The sequence below is a fragment of the Cibotium barometz genome, chromosome 44 (assembly GCF_041138505.1).
Source record: "Cibotium barometz isolate CiBa-2024 chromosome 44, ASM4113850v1, whole genome shotgun sequence".
Taxonomy (NCBI): domain Eukaryota; kingdom Viridiplantae; phylum Streptophyta; class Polypodiopsida; order Cyatheales; family Cibotiaceae; genus Cibotium; species Cibotium barometz.
In genome coordinates this window covers 12,217,548-12,239,841 of record NC_141089.1, presented here as the reverse complement: position 1 = coordinate 12,239,841, position 22,294 = coordinate 12,217,548, and the positions used below count along the sequence as shown (strand labels likewise).

Below are 22,294 nucleotides of genomic sequence, written 5' to 3'. Positions count from 1 at the left end.
CTGTATTCTGCAATTGCATGAATTTCTTCGTACATTGCTTCACCACTTGTATACTCCAAGAGCTTCTCCTTGATTTTCTCAAGTGCCTGGTCAATGCCCTCATACACAATGCCCATGCATGGCTCGTCTCTGTCAACAATGCGAAGCATGGCCATAATTGGCCAACAAACCTTTACATATTTTTCAATCCCCTCCCAAAATGCAGCTGAAAGAATTTGATCCTCTACCTCTTGAGCAGAACTGCTTTGGCTCTTCCATTTCGATTGGAGAATTTTTGGGCTATTCGGGACGTGGAGAAGCAAGTAGAAGGTGGCCATCATTGCTAGACAGCCACCTTGCATAGTGTTTGCAGCCTCTTCATTTTTTTTCCCACCCACTCTCCCTTCACAAGACCTTGTGAACCCTTGAGATGGCAGATTTGCTCGAGATGGCTGAGAAGCATGTGAATATTCCCACCCTCTCGACATTCCTGGTGGACCGACAGTTGGACGGGCCCAATGATGGCATCTAGAAGGTAATGATGGAGTCTGTCCTAGAGTCTTATGATTTGGTTGATTTCATTGTGGTTGGAGTTGCACGGCTAGAGTCGAAGGAGGGTGAGCTTTTACCTTCTACTAGGAAAGAGCGCGAGACTCAGGCACAGTTGTGGGATCATGTCAATGGTTGTGTGCGTTCTTTCATCTTCCTTAATTGCACACCCCAAGTGATCAATCACATCAAACACATGACGCTGGCCTGAGGGATCTAGCGGCACTTGGCTTCTTTGTATAACAGGGTATCACCCATGAAGAGGATTTTCTTGGAAGTGCAGATGCGAGTGATGAATCCTGCAAAGTCTTCGACGATGCGGGAGCACATCAACAAACTCTAGGCTCTTTAGCAGGAGGTTCTTCAAGCTGGGAAGGACATATCTTCAGAATATTTGGCCATCACTTTGCTGTCCCATTTTACCCCTGAGTATTCAACTTTCTATTCTTGTTTGATCACTAGTAGGAGGCTTAGCACCATCACATGGGAGGAGCTTGTGCCGATGGTTTTGGATGAGGAAGAGTGGTTTACGAACCCTCCACAGGGTGGAGGTTCTGAGAAGGAGCCCGACTCGGATCGTGATGCCTTGAAGGCCGAGCGAACTTGTAACCATTGTGGCCAGAAGGATCACTATTGGAGGAAATGTCCTCAGTGGATCACCAAGAAAGGTGCTGATTTCTCAGCTGTAGCTGCAAAGACTCCAGCTTTTGTGCACTTGGAGATTATGGACACCGGATCTTCATCTTCTTGGAGCAGGGAGGCAGTTGGTCTCACTGCTAGGGATACTCGGGAGTGGATTCTAGACAGTAGTGCTTCCAGGCTCATGACTCCTTCCCGAGAGTTATTACAGGATCTTCGAAGGCAAACAAGTCACATCCTTATTGGTGACAAGTCCACTATCACAATTCACAGTGAGGACAGGTTGGAGATCTATCCCGATGGCGGAGGGGGGAAGTATTCCTCCGAGGTTCTTCATGTCCCATCTCATGGTTTTCATCTTTTGTCAGTGCATGAGGTTTACAAGATTGGCATGCGGGCGGAGTTTGATGAGCATTTTGTTGCTCTCCAGCAACTGGCCAGTTTGTTTGGGAAGGCGGAGTGGAGAATGGGATCTACAAACTCTCAGCACTCTCTTCTCTGACAGGTACTTAGCTTAGTGATTTGTGGCAGTTACGTCATGGCCACTTGAATGATACGTTGCGGCGGGCTTTCCGGGACCAGATGGTGGATGGCTTGCTAGATGTTGGCAGCAAGCAGGGACATTCCAGTTCTTGCGTTCGTTAGTCAGAGGAGCTTTTACAGGTAAATTATGCATTGATGTCTCGTATCATTTGGGACAAAGAGCCTACTTCAGTTAATGAAGCTCTTTCCCAGAAGACTTGGAGGAAAGCCATGCAAGTGGAACTTGAAGCTATAGAGAAGAATAACACTTGGGAGTTGGTGTCGAGGCCGTCAAACCGGCCAGTCATTGGTGTCAATGTCATGTGCATAAAATGCCATGGACATTCTCAGATGCTAGTCTAGAAGAGGCAGCCAGAAAAAGAGCATTAGAGCTAGGACTTGGAGCATAGAGTGCAGAAGAGACCAGTGAGCAAAGCATGGATGACTTGTAAAGACCTGTCAGCTACGTTGGAAGAGGCTGTCGGCTCTGCACAGGGTTTGTCGACTGAACCAGTTGGAGTCGGCTGCACCAGGGGCTGCTGTCGGCTGCAGGCGCTTCAGATAATGTGGAATTATGACTAGTCGGGCTGGCCGACTAGTAGTCGGCCAGTCCTCCAAGAGGTCCAAGAGGCTATATAAGGCAAAGAGTGCTCATTGTGTTAGGCATTCAACTCTTTAGGAGTTGGGTCCAAGTTAGGGACAGATTTTGGTGATGTTCACCTTTTGTATGAAGGTAGCCTAGGGCTGTAGATTAGGTATCTTTTTGTACCATGAGAAATATACTGAATTTCCAGCATCTCTCTCTCTCTCTCTCTCTCTCTCTCTCTCTCTCTCTCTACTCTCCCTTCTGTCTGCGTTTTTGCATCAGCATGTTCTCAGTGGTGTTTAGGGCTGAAAGAAGACCCCCAGAGCTTCTACGTGTACAGTCAAGTTTGTCTACAAGGCCAAGTATACGTCTGATGGGTCGGTGGACAAGCACAAGGCCAGACTTGTGGCTAAGGGCTATGCTCAGCGGCTTGGCATTGACTATGAGGAAACCTTTGCACCGACAGCGAGGATGACCACGATTTGGACAATCTTGCCCTTGCCTCTTCTCAGCGGTGGCCGGTATATCATATGGATGTGAAGTCTGCGTTCCTAGGTGGTGACTTGGAAGAGGTGTATGTTGAGCAACCTCCAGGCTTTGAGGTTCCAGGATCAAAGGGAATGGTTTACAAGTTACATATTACACATTAGGGCCATTGTTGTGGGTGTGCCTGCCCGTGTAGGTGTTTCTCCATTTTTCCTCATGTTCCATATTTTCCCTGTTTTTTCTGGTCGTGGGGGACTGTCTTCTGCTGGCCAACATGGTCTGTTTGCTACCCGACTTGATCATGTGCTGGCCAACATGATGTAGGTGCTGGCCGACTGGATTTTCCCAGTCGTGGGCCTCATTTATGGGCTGTCGGCCTGTTCTATACTGGCCGACCTGCTGCCCATAGTAGTATGTATAGCACTCAGTCCCCCCACACCATTCTTGTATCATACTGTACCGGATCTAGTGCATATAGCAGAGTTTATACAGCTTCTCTCTCTCTCTCTACACTTCTGCGTTTTCTCTCTCACAGCAGTTTGTCTCATTTCCGCTGTGCATTCCGACAGACCTTGCCTATCCTTTTGCAGCTAGTCTTTTAATTTTTTCATACCCAGCTTACTCATGGATTACATTTAACAGCTTTTTGGTCTCATAGACGTTCATACAATCTTTCTTTCTTTTGCTAGATCAATAGGATTAGCGTTAATCATGTGTTAAAGTCTTCCATGTTAATCATGTGTTTTAAGTATTCTGCTGTTAGCACTTGTGTGAAAATAATATAATTGAAGAGAATTTGCATTCGAGCAGGTCATTATGGATTTTGTCACAAACTTGCCACCTAGTTTGGGTAAGCGGAACATGTAGTGCATGACTATAGTAGATTGACTGAGCAAGTTTGTACCATGCAAAGGCAATGTCACAGCCAAAGGCACAACCAAATTGTTCTTGGGGTATTGGTACCCGTCGCCAGCATACATAAAGTATCACTCTTCATTATAGGAAAAAGAAACTGATAGTATTGGCAATCAGCGTAAGGGTGTCATTGGAGAAGTTTTCTTTGGCCTACAAAATATTTACACAAGGGGTTTCAGACTTCAGCTTGTAGGTGAGTTGGTTTGAGATTTGGCCTTAGAAAGAGGGGAGCAAAGTTCTAGTTCATGGCATTTTTTACAGGGGAGTAGTGCGAGACTGACAACCACCATCATCTTGTCTAGCCTCACCTAGGTGTCCTACAGCTCCAAGCACGAGTACCCACTAGTCCCTTTTACGGAAAATGTGCCCAGGGAAAGGCCAAGCAGCTTTTCAAAAACATTGAGATTGTATACCTTGGTTTCAAATGATTGTCTTGTTAGATAGCACTGCTTGCTGCTGCATTGTGTTGGTGTTCTGCCAATGATGTCTACTTGACCCTCTTTTGCTGTTGCCACCTTATATTGTCTGTAGGTGGTAAAAAGTGTCGCATCACCAAGCTTGGAGGTCAAGAAGCTTGTCTATATTTACCTTGTGCATTACGCTGAAAAGTATGCTCTCTTCACTCTAATCACTGGTATGCTTTTACTTTAGTTGTTTTAATGACAAAGAAACAGGCTTTATGTATGCTTTTTTTTTTTCTGGGGAAAAGATCCTTCTATTAGTTACCGAACAAAACAGCCATGATGGCTAAGTACAAACTCAGCTCCATAGAGGGGAGCAAGAATCAATAAAAGGGGAAGGATGCTCCTCCCGGCTGGTCGCTCTAGGAGGAGAAGGCTACCTCGTACATATGGCAGGGGGGGGGTGTGAAACAACCACATAGGTGGTCTATAATGCCAAGTGGGCTCACCGCCATTGTCAGTAAGAAAAGGACTGTGCTGCCAAATCCTCAGGAAGGCCTCTCGGTGCTTCCGCATGCGGTCGGAGCCACCCTAAAGCTGTCAGAATATGCAGCGGAGATGATGACCAAATCTGGGAACACAAGAGCAATAAACGCAGGCAGAAAAAACAGCACAAAAAGAGAGAGATGTAGGCGTGTAACTCTGCTCTGATATACACAAGAAGATCCCGAATATGATACAAATGAGGTATGGGGGCTAAGGACCTATATATACTCCCCTAGAGGGCAGTCGGCCAGCATCAGGAAAGCCCACGACTGAGAAAAATGTCCACGACTGCTGAAAATAGCAGTCGGCCAGCTACAGATGCCTCCGCCTAGTCAGAACAAGTCGGCCAGCACTCTGACAGCCCACGACTGATGTAGATCCAGTCGGCCAGCTTCAGAGTGCTCCTGGCATCACCTGGCAGCCCTCCCAAGCCTCAGAAAAATGGGAAAAAATAGGGGAAAAATACGGAGTGTGGGGAAAAATGGGAAAACACCTCATAAGGGCGGGCACACCCACAATAAAGGCCCTGGTGTATAAAACTAGACAGGAGATGACTTCTAACACCCCCTCTCGGCTCCTGGCTGTGTAACCAACCACTGGGAGCTGGGGTGCCGCCTCAGCAAATCCTGAGAGCGACTTCGTGAAGAGGTCCACCGTACTGTCCTCCGTCGAACAGAACTCCAGCAAGATGTAATCAGCAACAATCTGTTCACGAACAAAGTGCCTCTGGATGACCAAGGGTTCCTCCAGTGGAAGCCCAAACCTGCAATGTAACCTCCTCATGCTCCGTAAAACTGCTCCTCGGGCATAAGTAGATCTCCTCGTGTCCGGATCTCCTCCCCAAACCGAGTCACTCCAACCGTGGAGTCGGACTCCATCCAACAATCCCCCTCCTGTGTACAAGAGTCCATGATCCTTCGCATGCCGCAGAAACCACAGGAAACGCAATCCTGCCTCACAAAGAGACATCTGCAACCAAGAGCTCAACTGCCTCATTAGGAAGCTCCCGTCCAATCCGGTGTCCATCAACCAGATCCATGAACCATACAGCTTCTGAATCACAGAGACATCACACTGCTCACAAGGATCAACACCTGTTACGGTGCACAAGCAAGTCCTGGAAACCTTCTAAAGACCACGCAAGGCCTTCTGAAACCTGTCAACCACCCCCTCTGAATCCGGAACCACAAAGCCTGGAGAAACCACCTCCTTCTGCAAGTAATCACCTGTCACCTGCCTGGCTTTCCGAAAGGTCCCCGTGGAAAGAACATCCTCAACTACTGGAAGTTCTATGTCCCGAACACTACGAGACATCAGAGCATAAGTGACCTGTTCAGCTTCCTCTGACTCACGAACACAAGAACTACCAACCTCAGTACTGGAAAGTTTCTGCCAACTGCTGCTATCTACTGGCAAGCTATCCACCATCTGGTCCCGGAAAGCCCGCACCTGCAGCGTATCCACACCTGAGTAGCTATTACCATACTGCCACTCATCACAATCTTGAGGACCTGGGAGAGAGAGTGCTGAAAGCCTGTAGACTCCATTCTCCACTCCACCTTCCCAAACCACTTGGCCTGTTGCTTTGTCCCGGAGAGCAACAAAATGCTCATCAAACTCCACCCGTACGCCAGTCTTGCAAACCTGATGCACTGACAACAGATGAAAACCTAGTGCCGGAACATACAACACCTGGGAGGAATGTTTCCCCCCTCTGCCATCGGGAACTATCTCCATCCTGCCCTCACTGTGAACTGGGATAGTGGACGTATCCCCAGTAAGAATATGACCAGAAAGCCTGCAGAGATCCTGTAAACCGGAACGGGAAGGAGTCATGTGCCTGGAAGCACCACTGTCGAGAATCCACTCCCGAGTATCCGTTGCGGAGAATCCTCCAATCTCCTCCCTGCCTGAAGAAAATGAAGCATCGGTGTCCATCACCTCCAGGTGCACAAAAGCCGGAGTCTTCATGATTGCTGAGGAGTCTTCACCCTTCTCGGTCTTCCGCTTGGGACACTGCCTCCAGTAGTGGCCTTTCTCGCCACAATCATTACAAGTCCTCTCTGCCTTTAGTTTCTCGCGGTCAGCGTCGGACATCTTCTCAGAAGACTTCTCCGATGAAGCCTTCTCCTTGCCCGAGTTACGGCCTTTCGACCGTTGGCCAGTAAAGGCCTCCGAACCTCCACCCTGAGGAGGGTTCGTGAATCGTTCCTCCTGGTCTAGGACCATGGGCACAAGCTCCTCCCACGTGATGGTGCTGAGCCTGCCACTGGTAATCAAAGAGGAGTAAAATGCTGAGTACGAAGAGGGCAAATGTGACAGCAACGTGATGGCCATGTCCTCTGACGATATCTCCTTCCCAGCCTGAAGAACTTCCTGCTGAAGAGCCTGCAGCTTGTTAATATGCTCCCGCATCGTCGACGACTTTGCAGGGCTCATAACCCCCATCTGTACTTCCAAGGAAATCCTCTTCATGGGCGATACCCTGTTATAAAGTGAGGCCAAATGCTGCCATATACCTCTGGCCAGCGTCATGTGCTTGACATGATTGATTACCTGCGGTGTGCAGTTGAGGAAAATAAACGAACGGACCCTGGCGTTGACGCGATCCCACATCTGCGTCTGGGCCTCCCGGTCCTTTCGGGTTGACGGTAACTCCCCTTCCTCTACTTCCGGCCGTGGAACACCAACAACGACGAAATCGGCGAGATCGTAGGACTCCAGAACGGATTCCATCATCACCTTCCATATGCCGTAGTTGCTCCCGTCCAACTGACGGTCCACCGGAAACGTGGGGAGTGTCGGGATCTTCACATGTCTCTCGGCCATCTCAAAAAGATCTGCCATAGCGGGGATGTACTCTGAAAAGGGTGGGTGGGTGGGAACAAAGAAGAACTGGTACCTGCAAGTGGCTGTCCAGCAAATCAGCCCGCCTTCCTCTTGCTTCTCCTCTTCCCGAACAGTCCAGAACAGTCCACCAATCAGCCACAAAACAGCCCCCCTCTTGCTCACACAAATCCCAAGAACTATCTAGAGCCTAGGCTCTGATACCATGTCAGAATATGCAGCGGAGATGATGACCAAATCTGGGAACACAAGAGCAAAAAACGCAGGCAGAAAAAACAGCACAAAAAGAGAGAGATGTAGGCGTGTAACTCTGCTCTGATATACACAAGAAGATCCCGAATATGATACAAATGAGGTATGGGGGCTAAGGACCTATATATACTCCCCTAGAGGGCAGTCGGCCAGCATCAGGAAAGCCCACGACTGAGAAAAATGTCCACGACTGCTGAAAATAGCAGTCGGCCAGCTACAGATGCCTCCGCCTAGTCAGAACAAGTCGGCCAGCACTCTGACAGCCCACGATTGATGTAGATCCAGTCGGCCAGCTTCAGAGTGCTCCTGGCATCACCTGGCAGCCCTCCCAAGCCTCAGAAAAATGGGAAAAAATAGGGGAAAAATACGGAGTGTGGGGAAAAATGGGAAAACACCTCATAAGGGCGGGCACACCCACAACAAAGGCCCTGGTGTATAAAACTAGACAGGAGATGACTTCTAACAAAAGCTTCCCTCACTGTCCACGATGAATGATATCCAGCCAGATCCTCTGGATGGACTCCGTTGGCGGGGTGAGGTTGCCCTCAATAGTCTCGCTTCTACAACGAGCTCTCCAAATATGCCATGTTGCAATAATATTGCAAATCTCCCATCTTTGATAGGAAACGGGAGTCCAATGATTAGTGGAGGGAGCTGGAGCTAGAACTGTAGGGGCACGAATCCTGCCCTCCATGTGAAGCTACTCTGTCCGCACTCTGGAGACTGGAATATGCATATGGTAAGAGCCCAGCTCTTGAGAGGTGAAACGGAAGAGCTATGGCGGGTCAAAGATCTCCATTATTGTGTGGAGAGAAAGAAAGAAAGAAAGAAAAGATATATTAATGTCTACTGAAGGCCAGATTAGCCCATGAGACAAATCTGTATACAACAAGTCCATGTCCTGAGTATCATGGAAAGAAAAACTGAAATGAAAAGCTAATCCTAGTCATATGCATCTCACTATGCAGTCACTATTTATCATGCTATAGATGTACAATCATGATAGGTGGTATACTACTAATTCCACCCCGTGGAGATGGTGGGGTGTAGTACATCATACATGGGGCATGGGGTGAGGAGGACTCTCACATCTATTGTGCCTTGGTGTAGCCTTTGGACTCTCTCCTCCATAGCTCTGCGGCATCGTGCCTGGATCTGGGCAGACTGGGCTTGATGGAGTGGTGGTGGTCTGCGTGCTGGTAGTCGCGGCCTCATGGCAGCTCCGATCTCCAAGGCTCTCTGTAGTGTGAGCCCTTGTTGGGAGGTAGATGATACAGGGGGAGGGAGATGTAACTCGCTGATAGGCCTGAAGAAGTTGGTGATATGGGGCTTGGATCTCTGGCTTTGCACCTGTAGAAGCCTCTCTCTATGTCGGTGTAGCTCAAGGAGGAAAAGGCCTACGCATCTCTGATCAGGATACTCCATCACCCGGCTAAGTGGGCCAAAACCCTCTTTGAACAAGCAGTGATATCTCCCTCTGATCTCATAATATATAGGGCATCTGCATATGTAATGCTCCTCTGTCTCTATGTCTCTGTGGCATAATCTGCATACTCTATCCTCTCTAGGGGTCTCTGCTACTCTCCATGCCTCAATCTCTGGAGTGTGAGAGGAAACTATGTCGTGAGACGTGTACATCCATATAGCCTGGGCGTCTGACAAATCCATCCTCTGTGAATCTAAGGAAATGATCTCTGTAGTACTGCATCTTGGTGGGAAGGGGACCCGACCAAGTCTCCTTGGTGTGCATCTGGATCAAATGTTGTCTCAGAACTCTATTCCTCTCCTCTCGGGAGAGTGTAAAGTATGGGGAGTGATCATCATACTGGAAGGGTGGTAATCTATCCATGTCGAGCCCATGTGTTGAGAACCACTCATCTACTGCAGGCTGCAGCACACCATGATGGGTGATGGCCCTCTATTGCAATACTCTGTGAGGACTCCATGGCCAAGCGGGGGTCTCTCCATCCGATGCCAATCATATGTGGAGAGGTTAGGGGCCCATATCAGTCTTGGGTGACTAAGGTGTCAAATAGTCATCCTTTGGTGCGAGGCTCCTAGAAGTGAGCATGATGACACCATCGCTCCATCAATGCAAGGGCAGCATAACCTCGGGTGAGCCTGACATGCGATGCCTGTCTCATGGAGAAATGGCTCCCATTACTAGTGATGGTGATACCCAAGTATACATATGATTCTGTCACCTCCACTTGACTGCCTCTATATGTGATCATTGTACGTCTAGAAGTGTGAAAGATCATGACCTTGGTTTTCCCAAGGTTCATTGAAAGGCCTCTCATTGTACAAAAATCATCTAAGGTGTCCATGCGGCGCTGCAGTCCCTCCTGTGAGTCGGATATTAGAATGATTTCATCTGCATAGAGTAATAAAGTGACCAAAACCCCTGAGAGTGATGCACCACTCCCTCCTCCTTTGTCTATGAAGTCCGTGACCTCATCTATGTACAGGCCAAAGAGTGTCGGGGAGAGTGGGCAGCCCTGCTTCACCCCCATAGTACTATGTATCTCCTCTGACAGACCACCTGGGCATCTGGCTCATCCCGTCACCTTCTCATATAAAGCTTTGATCCCCCAGATCATATGTGAAGGCATCCCAAGAGTCTGCAATCTCTGCAGGAGCCGGTCCCGTGGCACTCTGTCAAATGCTTTGCAGAAATCCACAAAGCAACAATAGAGTCTCTTCTCCCATGACGTGGCTTGCTCAATCAGGCTCCTCAAGGTGAAGATATGATCCAGTGTGCAGAAGCTACTGCGGAACCCAGCCTATCCTGGAGCATGATGTCACCAGCCTCGACATTTCCCAGTATGAAAGGGGTCTGGTGGACTCCAGGATGTCTAAATATTTGGAAAGTATAAGCTTTGGGAATGGGAGATTATCCTAGAATACAAAGGACCACACTCCTAAAATTTAGGAGAGTTGCTATTTTTGGCCCGACTCCGATGGAAATTCTGTTCGCGTCATTACATCTGGAATTGAGCAGATACCAAGAGTTGGCAAAGTACCTATGACACAATGTCTACTAGTTGGGATATTTTTAGAGGTAAAGATTATGGAAGGACCCATCTCTTAGATTGGGACATGTGGCAAGAAAGTGAACCAAAGTGAGACAAGTGGCTTGACACTTGTTAGAAAGTGGATCAAAGTGAGACAAATGGCCTCACCTGTCACTTCAGCTATCTCTGTGGACCATACACTAGGGCAGTCAGCCTTTGGTCCTTGCACGGGCGTTGTATGGACGCTTGAGTGTGTGTACGACATCTTCTTGGGGTAGGGACCCCTAATTTGGGATGCCGGCTTCAATATGCGCGTCGGAGCGCCCACAGCGATGCGAGTTTTTTTTTCCGGTGAAAATGTCCGCGGTGTCTTCTTGGTTGTAGGGGTGCTGACCATTTGTTGATTGGACACCCGATTGTGCATTTATTAAGGTTAAAGTTTATCGTATTTTAAGTGAAAATAATCCAAAATTTACATATAGGCTAGATCTGGTGTCTGTTTTGGATGCTGTAAAATCCTATATTAGGGTAAAAGCGTGCGTAGATCATGGAGCCCTCTCTCTTCATTAATGGAGGCTCTCTTACTGCACACTAGCCTCTACCACCGTTACAGGCTGCCCTAATGATGGCTACTCTCTTTCTCTCTCTCTTGAAGGCTGCCCATGAAGAATACCGGCTGTTGGGGACTGTTTTGGAGGCTTCCATCGCGAAGAAATTCTGAAGGCAAGGGTATTTAATCATTTATTATGATTTTTAGCCATTGTACTTGTTGTACCAGCCCTTGTACTTGCTTTACCAGCCATTGTACTGGCTGTACCAGCCCTTGTACTTGCTGTACTTACTGTACCAGCCATTGTACCTATTGTACCAGCCATTGTTTTGGCTGTACCAGCTACTGTACCTACTGTACCGGCCACTGTACCTATTGTACCGGCTGAATGGAGAGCTGAACCTGTTGTACCAGCTCTATTGCATGAAGACCCGTGGTTTTTGGGGAAGAATGAGTACCCACACGGCGGTATATGGATTATATTGTTGGTTCAGCATTTCTACAGCTTGTGTTCCGGCTGCCTTGTGTTGGGCTGTGTTATGGCATTTGTATATGGATAATCCGGCATCTCCCGTGGGGAGAGTAAGGCCCTCAAAGCTTGTACATGATATTATTCTCCTTGGGTAGTAAAATACTCCAAGGAGGGGGTCAGCCCATTCTGGCCTCTGTGTGGTGTCACATGTGCAAGATCCATTTTCAGCATTTGTGGATGTTTTGTCCAGCTTTTATGTTTTATGCAAAGTGATGATGGATGTGTTAAGGCTATGGCCATGTTTAAGTGTTTTAATATGCATTGATGGTATCAACAAGAGTGTCAAAGACCCTAGTTCCTCGGGCACCCGCCACGAGTTACATTGGTATCAGAGCATAGGCTTTCTTGGAAGCGGAGGCTTCCTTCTATCAATAAGGAAGAGAAAAGATCTCAAGTGGGGACCACACTTACCATCATTGTTGTTAAGCATGGCCATCCGCTTCGTAGCTTATGAAGCAAGAGCATGAGCAGTAGACAGCTTGTTGATCTAAGGATTTATGAATTCACAAAATTTTATCTTAGAAGTGTGGAGTTGGCTTTATGTGCACACGTTTAGCACTCTTTCCATATGGATATTGTGGATTATATTATCAAGCTTACAAGCAAGCTATATGGAGATATATCTCAGGATATCTTAAGGATATGGTGACGAGATATTTCTTTTGGCTTCATGACCAACCTGGCAAAGAAAAGCTAAGTATACTTTGAGTTTGCAAAGTTGGTGCTTTTGCTATTTACTATGAAGTGTTTTTGATGTTCACTAACCCTTGCATAGCCATGCAAGAGGAAAGTTGGTGTTGTTTGCCTTGAGATGGTTTCAGGGAAACATTGTTTATGGCTCCCTTTATTGAGATGGATTATATCTATGGAGATTTCTTTCTTGGACGAGATTTATATAGATATTGGGCTTCACAAGCAATTTCTATGGACGAATCTGTCCGAGTTTATAGAGAAGAAATCTTTGGATATCTCATGGATATGATGCTTTTATGAATAAAGTCCACCTCTACTCCAAGGTGTGTGGTTAGCATAGAGTATGTGGCAAGAGTTATGGTATACAAGTCTATGGATTCCTGGACTTCTTTTCTAGGGATTTGGATCTATCCTTAGGTTTATGGATTATTCTTTTTGGCTCTCTTTATTTGGGATGCATTGGATTTGTGAATCTCATGGTTCACATACCCTGTGTAGTGTTCTCTTGTCCTACGTGCTCTCTTGAAGATTGTTTCTATCATGTGTGGGTGGAACAATAGAGAGCAGATGGAAGGGAACATGGACACTTCAGAGGCTAGTGTCGAGCACAACATGCCGTGTGTAGTGTTCTCGTCCTACGTGCTCTCTTGAAGATTGTTTCTACCATATTTGGGTGGAACAATAGAGAGCAGATGGAAGGGAACATGGGCACTTGAGAGGGTAGTGTGAGTTGGTTGTCGAAATGCCTACAGTGGCCGAAATCCCTATAAACTATGTGTAGCAGAAATGCTTATGGAACACCAAGTTATCTATGCCTGCGAGTGATTGTTTTATCTTGTTACTTAAGCCCACCTCTCATTCAAGGTGTGTTGTCAGAGTACGCCTGGTTGGAACGGGACTTATGTCAATGCCAAGGGTCATGTGGACCGATGTCTTGTTGGCAGGAGACTTATTTTGTCTCGCCCATTTACTTGGGACATGATTTTGATATTGGTATTATGGAGACTTATTTAGTCTCACCTATTTCTTTGGGACATATTATATTGGATTTTTGAGACTGTCTTGTCTCGCCCACTTGATGAGATAGGATTATATCTTGAATATATGGCTTGAAGCTTAAAGTTGCGGACAACTTTTAAGAAGCTGGGGAGGATGTCACCAGCCTCGACATTTCCTAGTATGAAAGGGGTCTGGTGGACTCCAGGATGTCTAAATATTTGGAAAGTACAAGCTTTGGGAATGGGGGATTATCCTAGAATACAAAGGACCACACTCCTAAAATTTGGGAGAGTTGCTATTTTTGGCCCGACTCCGATGGAAATTCTGTTCGCGTCATTACATCTGGAATTGAGCAGATACCAAGAGTTGGCAAAGTACCTATAACAGAATGTCTACTAGTTGGGATATTTTTAGAGGTAAAGATTATGGAAGGACCCATCTCTTAGATTGGGACATGTGGCAAGAAAGTGAACCAAAGTGAGACAAGTGGCCTGACACTTGTTAGAAAGTGGATCAAAGTGAGACAAGTGGCCTCACACTTGTCACTTCAGCTATTGTGTGGCTCTCCACTTGTCATTGTAGCCTTCTCTTGCCATTTTAGCTCATGGGAGGCCCAAATCTATAAATTGGAGCTCTCTTTCTTCATTAATGGAGGCTCTCTTGCTGCGCACTAGCCTCTACCACCGTTACAGGCTGCCCTAATGATGGCTACTCTCTTTCTCTCTCTCTTGAAGGCTGCCCATGAAGAATACCGGCTGTTGGGGATTGTTTTGGAGGCTTCCATCGCCAAGAAATATTGAAGGCAAGGGTATTTAATCATTTATTATGATTTTTAGCCATTGTACTTGTTGTACCAGCCCTTGTATTTACTGTACCAGCCATTGTTTTGGCTGTATCAGCCCTTGTACACTTGCTGTACCTGTTGTACCAGCCATTGTACTTGTTGTACCAGCCATTGTTCTGGCTGTACCAACCCTTGTACCGGTTGTACCAGCCACTGTACCTACTGTATCGGCCACTGTACCTATTGTACCGGCTGAATGGAGAGCTGAACCTGTTGTACGAGCTCTATTGCATGAAGACCCGTGGTTTTTGGAGAAGAATCAGTACCCACATGGAGGTATATGGATTATATTGTTGGTTCAACATTTCTACAGCTTGTGTTCCTGCTCGGTTGCCTCGTGTTGGGCTGTGTTATGGCATTTGTATATGGATAATCCGGCATCTCCCATAGGGAGAGTAACCCCCTCAAAGCTTGTACAGGATATTAGGACTATTATTCCGCACATTCGTTCTTGCAAGACATCGAAGCTTGTGTCAAATCCCCACGGATCTTCCCTCGTGATCGATCTTGGTTCGAAACTCGAATCCTGCAAACAAACGAACAACAAACAAGCAAAGGGGGGTGCAGGCCTGACTCACCTCCCAACCATGACAGCCGTGGGCGAGCCCACAGTCTTGGCTGTCCCCACCGAGCCACGAGCTGAGCTAACTAGGTTGACGTACCGACCAATCTTCTCCTCGCGACGTCCCATACCGCCACGAAGCTGCCCTCGCGGGCCTCGAGATTGCTGCCGGCCTCGTCTGCATAAAGCAGGTGCACGTCTGCACTAGATCCAGGCTCCAAGACCATAGAGCTCTCACAAACTCGCGAGACTCTCTATATTACAATAACTAACCTTGGCCACCCTTTTATAGGCTCTTGGCCGGTCATCGGGCGTCCACACTTGGCCGCCCGCCCGTCCATACTTGGGTGCCCGCCCGTTAGTATATCCCTAACTCAGCTCGTCAATCAGCCTGCCTAGTTCCAGGCTTCCCCAAGCCTCGAAACTAGTCTTGCATGCGTATAGCACACGGTAGATACCCACTGTGCACATGACATACTCCCCTTCCTCTAAGAGCTCACTCCTGAGCTCACTAAAAAGCCAGGGTAATCTCTCTGAAGAGAAGTCAATGTCTCCCATGTAGCGTCCTCCTCAACACGATCCTTCCACTTGATTTTGTATTCCGTGATAAGCATATGATGCAATCTTCGTTCACGAAATCCAAGAATCTTTTCAGGTTCGTGCGGAATAAATGTCATGTCCTGGACATCTATAATTTCTTGAGGAGTAACTAACTGATCTGCTCCACCCAGTACTTCCTTAAGTCTACTGACATGAAATACAGGATGAACTTTCACATGAGATGGCAAATCCAATTCATATGCAACTGAACCAATCCGTCGTGTAACACGAAATGGTCCACAGTATCTAGGAGATAATTTCGGAGATCTACCTGTCCGTAAAGTCTCGGAATCTTTCGGAACTCGCAAATACACCATCGTTCCTTCAGAGAACTCTCTAGGTGAACGATGTCTATTAGAATAAAACCTGTCTCGGTCTTGAGCACTTCTAATAGATTCCTTTGCAACTTGTAACATTTCCTGCATATCTTGCAAAAAATTACGTGCTGCATCATGCTGAAGTCCTGAGAATCCTACTGTAACAGGTGATCTTGGTTGAAAACCGTACATAAGCATGAAAGGACTAAACCCTGTACTCGTATGCTTAGTACTGTTATATGCAAATTCTAACATAGGAAGATAATCCTCCCATGAACTTTGTCTTTTGGATACATATGCTCGAAGCATATCCTCCAAAATCTGATTCACTCTTTCAGTCTGGCCATCAGATTGAGGATGATCTGAGGAACTCAAATTCAAAGTTGTTTCCAACTTCTCGAAAACAAGTTTCCAAAAATCACTCGTAAACTTAGAGTCCCTATCACTGACTATGTCCTGCGGTAACCCGTACAGTCTAAACAATTGCTCGATAAACTGCCGAGCTAATTGCGTAGCTGTAATAGTCTTCCGGGTCGGTAAAAATCTAGCCATTTTTGTCAAGCGATCTACCACAACCCAAATAGAATCGTGGCCTTGATGTGTTCTTGGCAATCCGGTAATAAAATCCATGGAAATACTTTCCCACTTATTACCTGGGATTTGCAAAGGATGCAACAACCCAGCCTGTCTAAAGCGTTCAGCTTTATTTGCCTGACAAATCTGACACTTGAGAACATAATCTTCTACATACCCTTTCATCTTCGGCCAATAAAAAGTGTGTTTCACTAATGATAGTGTCTTGTGTACCCCAGGGTGTCCAGCAGAAGGGGCGTCGTGACACTCCCTCAGAATCTTGGACCTAATGTCCGGGATCTGTGGTACACAAATTTTGTCATTACGGAATAGTAAACCATTCCGAATCATCCACTGACCTCCTGCAGCCTGAATGGTAGACTGCGCAGTCATCGAGTCTTGGTCAATCAATGAGCTCCCGTCCTGGATCTTCTGCCAAAATGGACCAAAATAACTATCAGTCCTGCAAAGCCCTCTCAATGACTGAAATAAGTCAGTAGAAATCTCGGTGAACGACAAAGAATTCACCTCTCTAATCCGACTAAGCGCATCTGCAATATTATTCATGGACCCTTTCCGATAACGGATCTCAAAATCAAAATCTTGCATTAACTCTGCCCAACGAGCTTTCCTACCTCTCAAATCGTCCGCATCACACACATACTTGATTGACTGATGATCAGTCAATACCACAAACTTGGAGCCATATAAATAATGTCTCCAAACCTTGAGAGCATGAATTACAGCATAAAGCTTCTTCTCAAGGGTTGGCCAACGAGATTGAGTGTCGTCTAGCTTTTTACTTTCAAAAGCAACCGGTCTACCATCTTGAAATAAAGCAGCCCCGATAGCATAGTCACTGGCATCAGTTTCAAGAACATAAGGCCGACTAGGATCAGGCAATGCTAAGATAGGTGCTTCCTTGACTTTATCTTTCAAAAGTCTGAAGGCCATATCCAAATCGTTATTCCAAGTAATAGGCTGATTGGACTTACGTCCACGACCTTTCAATAAGTCGGTCATCGGTAGTGTGAGCTGAGAGTACTCCCGTACAGATTTCCTAAGAAAAACTACAAAACCGAGAAAAGAACGAAGTTGTTTCACTGTTCGCGGTATAGGCCAGTCCAAAACCTTCTGAACTCGGTCATAGTCAATGCTCAATCCATCTCTAGTGATCTTGTGTCCCAAGTAAATGATGTCGGTCATAAAGAACTCACATTTACTCATCTTGGCATATAGTCGATTCTGTCTTAAAATAGATAAGACAATCGTGAGGTGTCTGACATGATCCTCAAGAGTACGACTATAAATCAAAATATCATCCAGGAACACCACCACAAATTTTCCCAAATGTTCACGAAAAAGATCGTTCATCATTTGCTGGAAAGTGGCTGGAGCATTGGTTAACCCAAAAGGTAATACGAGAAACTCGTAATGGCCATACCTAGTCCGAAAGGCGGTTCTTTCGACATGCCTTTCATGAATACGTATCTGGTGATAGCCAGTACCCAAATCTATCTTCGTGAAATATTTCGCTCCTGCTAACCGGTCAATTAGGTCATCTGATCTAGGGAGAGGATAACGGTTCTTAATTGTCAACTTGTTCAATCTTTTGTAATCTATACACATTCTCCAAGTATTGTCCTTCTTTCTCCTAAGCAACACAGGTGCACCCCAAGGTGATTTACTTGGACGGATCTGGCCCATCCTCAAGTAATCTTCGAGTTGTTTAGCCAACTCATCTTCCTCAGCTTGGCTCATCCTATAAGGTGGAATACTCACAGGATGAGCACCAGGGATCAAGTCAATACGATGATCTACTGCCCGTTCAGGTGGTAAACCCGATGGCAATTCCTTAGGAAATACATCTTGAAATGAATCAAGTATCTTCTGTAATTCTTTGCTTTCAAACACACTTAATTCATTCACATCCATGGAAGGGATGAGAAAAGAAGAAAGTGGAATCAATACACAATGGAAAGCGGTGTACAAAGAAGAATTCATTATATTTCCAAAATTAATTGTATTTACAAGAGGTCCCTGAGAGGGATGGATACAATCACCTAAAATACTATACTTGGTGTCCCTATGCTGAAAAGAAAAAATATGACTAGACCAATCTATCTGGACATCAAGAGTCTTAAACCACTCAATCCCTAATAACAAGTCTACATTTTCCAGATGCATGACATAGCATTCCAGAGTATCTTTGTAGTCCTGAATCTGGATTGGAAGCATCTCGACCTTGCGATCCCAAACTTGTCTGCCCGCAGGTAGACGTACCTCATAGGTATGGTCGCTGAGTGTCGTGTCAAGACTCAATTTCTGCACAAGTTTGTAGTTAACAAAATTATGCGAACTGCCAGGGTCTAAAAGAATGTGAATTTTATGGCCATTCACTTCTCCATAAACTCGGAGAAGATCATGTATGCCAAATACCTTAGAATTGAATAGACAATCAGAACAAGTACTAGGGCGAGAAAGTACAGTAATTGACGTACCTGTCAAAGACAACTGGTTAGCTGCCTTTGGCTTGGGTCCTGCGTTTGACTTGGTACCCTTTTGCTTCGGGCACTCATTACGCATGTGTCCTTTTTCTTCGCAGATAAAACAACGTCCTTCCTTCTTGAGCTTCAAAGCCCTAAGGAGTCGTTTCTTCTTCGCTGGTGTCGAACTTGAATTCTTCGAAGGTTGGTCCGAAGACTTGCCTTCAGTCGTGTTAGCCATAGGTGCGGAGAACTTTCTTTTATGCTTGTTCCCCTGCTCGGTAACGGGTTTTGACTTGGAAGAGACCATCGTATCATCATAGATACGAGCTGAATGAATGGCCTCGTCCAAAGTTTTACATTTATTATTTTTAACCTGTAAACGGTACGAGTCGGGTAAACCAGCTACGAAAAACCCCAAAAGAGTAGTGGGATCCATCTTTGTAGCCTTCATCTGCAAGTCACGAAATTTCTGGAGGTAGACCTCATAAGTGAGGTGCTGCGAGGTCATGGTCAAAGCTGAAAACCGGGCAACAACATCGTAGTCATCCTCTTTCTTGAGGAATTCTTTCTTGAAAATGTCTTCGAATTGTGCCCAAGTCGTTGGCTTTGGGTTCAAGTTCCTTCCACCAAAGCAAAGCTTTGCCGGACAGGAAACCTGCTGCTAACTGTATCTTCTTTCCATCATCATATGGATGAAACTGAAAGTGAACTTGCCACTTATGTAGCCAAGTGTCCACGATCTCCTTGGTTCTCTGCTTTTGCTCGCCCCCGAACGGTTCCGGAGTAATATTGGGGCCTAAAGCAGAAGCCAAGGTATCCATTCCCGAAAAAGTAGAGAGGGTAGTGGTTAATAGAGCGATGGAGTTCTGCAAAGCCTGCATCTGGGCTGCGATTTGTGCCTGACGTTCCGACGAAGAAGCTTCAAGAGCTACTTTAAACTCTTGGAAATCTAATTTTGACACAAACTCGTCAAAAAGATCGGTATCGGTGCCTTCCGTAGCCGGCAAGCCTTCGCGTTCCACGAGGGGCTCCAACTCTGATTCTTGGGTCGACATCGTGAAGAGGGTACGTGGAGAGAAAAGTCGATCTTTGCACAATGAAAGTGCGAGCGAACTTGAGAGCTTGAGAGCTTGAAAACTTGAGAACTTGAGAGATGTGTGGCAAGAAGCCCACGTGAGGGGGATTATAAAGGTTTCCCAAAAGCCAAAAAAAATCTCGAAAAGCTATGCTTAGCTTTTACTTTAGCTTTTGTGTTTTTTTTTTCTTGAATAAATAAATAAATATATATATATTTATTAATATATATATATATGGATATATATATTCGGTTTTCTTAAAAAAATAGACACCTTTGGAAACCTTAGAGAGGGGGGGTTCTTTTAAAATTTAAAATTTTAACCTCCCCTAAAAAAAAAAAAAACAAAAACGAAAGCATAAAAAAAACATTGCTTTCTTACGTGTTTTTTTTTTTTCTTCGCATCCCTCCTGGTGCCTGGATTAGCCGGCGGTTGCCAACATGGACTGCTGACGTCACGTGCTGGTGCCTGCGTTTCATACGTACTGCTGCCGCTGACGTCAACCTGCGCTGCAGGAGTTTGCTTTCCAGCCGGCGCCGCCTGTGCGCACAGGTGGTCTTGGCCATTGTTGCCTGCCCGCCTGGCCTAAGCGACTACGTAGGCCTGGCCTGGGCACCAGCCCGCCTGGCCTAGGCGCTGCGTAAGCTGCTGGCCGCCTGGGGACATGGCTGGCTGCCTGCGTATACAAGCTGCCTGCGTACAAAGCCTAACAGCCTGCCTGCGTACAGAACCTGCCAGCGCACAAGTCTCAGCCAGCGGTACCCTGCGCATACCACAGCACGCGATGTTCTCCTCTCTCTCTCTCTCTCGTTCAACAAAAAGCAACGAAAATCAACATGCTTTTTTCTTCTTCTTTTTTTTCTGTTTTCTCTCCCTGCAGGTTATGCGACTGCACACAAGGCCTCTTCTTTGCAAAAGCAATCAGCCCAATTAAAACTACCATCTCCCATCATCAACATGGGTTTCTTAGATGAAGAAAAAACACATACAAAACTGAAAACTGCAGTATGCACAGAAAAAACAGCAAGTTTTTAAACACATACCGTTCTTCGACCTCTTCTTCTCTACCTACCAACTTGCTCGTTCACGAGGTATGCTCTGATACCACTTTCAAATCCCCACGGATCTTCCCTCGTGATCGATCTTGGTTCGAAACTCGAATCCTGCAAACAAACGAACAACAAACAAGCAAAGGGGGGTGCAAGCCTGACTCACCTCCCAACCATGACAGCCGTGGGCGAGCCCACAGTCTTGGCTGTCCCCACCGAGCCACGAGCTGAGCTAACTAGGTTGACGTACCGACCAATCTCCTCCTCGCGACGTCCCATACCGCCACGAAGCTGCCCTCGCGGGCCTCGAGATTGCTGCCGGCCTCAGCTGCATAAAGCAGGTGCACGTCTGCACTAGATCCAGGCTCCAAGACCATAGAGCTCTCACAAACTCGCGAGACTCTCTATATTACAATAACTAACCTTGGCCACCCTTTTATAGGCTCTTGGCCGGTCATCGGGCGTCCACACTTGGCCGCCCGCCCGTCCATACTTGGGTGCCCGCCCGTTAGTATATCCCTAACTCAGCTCGTCAATCAGCCTGCCTAGTTCCAGGCTTCCCCAAGCCTCGAAACTAGTCTTGCATGCGTATAGCACACGGTAGATACCCACTGTGCACATGACAGCTTGCATGGGACACATTGGAAGCAATGTATCATGTACGCAACGAGGCAAGAGTTGCCTACTTGAAGAGGCAATTGGATCTTCTTTCTATGGATGAGGGTGACTCCATGGTAGATCATCTCACGAAAGTGAAAGATTTGCAGGAACAATTGCTCAACATTGATGAGGTTATCCCATACAGACAGATGGTCACCAACACTCTTCATTCTTTACCGCCTTCCTACTTGGGCTTTCACACCTCTCTCAACCTCTCAATGAGAGGAGGTGGTGATCCCGTCACTTTTGAAGAGCTCGTGGGTTTACTCTTGCAGGAAGAGCAAACAAGAGCAAACTTATCGAGCAACCGTGGTGGAGACAAGGCATTTACAGCCAAGGATAAGGGTAAAGCAAAGAGCTTTAGGCATGGGGGACAACAATCTAGCAAGGCTGGTCATGGATAGCCCTCTTCTGGTGGTGAAAAGTCTGACAAAGGGGATGCAAACAAGCCCAAAAAGAAGGGCAAATGTCACTACTGCCATAAACCTGGACACTACATCAGTGAATGTAGGAAGCGGATTGCAAAAGAGAAAAGGAAAGAAGCAGGCATGCAGTAGCAGACTCTTCTGATGACAAAGCACAGCAATCAGCTAATGTAATCCAGGAAGAGTACA

General features: G+C 46.5%; 1 protein-coding gene across 1 annotated transcript in view; it reads left to right on the top strand.

Moving 5' to 3' along the window:
* Positions 1–22,294, top strand: part of PAT2 (protein affected trafficking 2) — an 80,656-nt gene that overhangs the window by 13,164 nt on the left and 45,198 nt on the right. Inside the window, exon 2 of the mRNA XM_086782243.1 lies at positions 4,208–4,284. Coding sequence (XP_086638369.1) covers positions 4,208–4,284 — 77 coding nt within the window. The remainder of the gene's footprint in view (positions 1–4,207; positions 4,285–22,294) is intronic.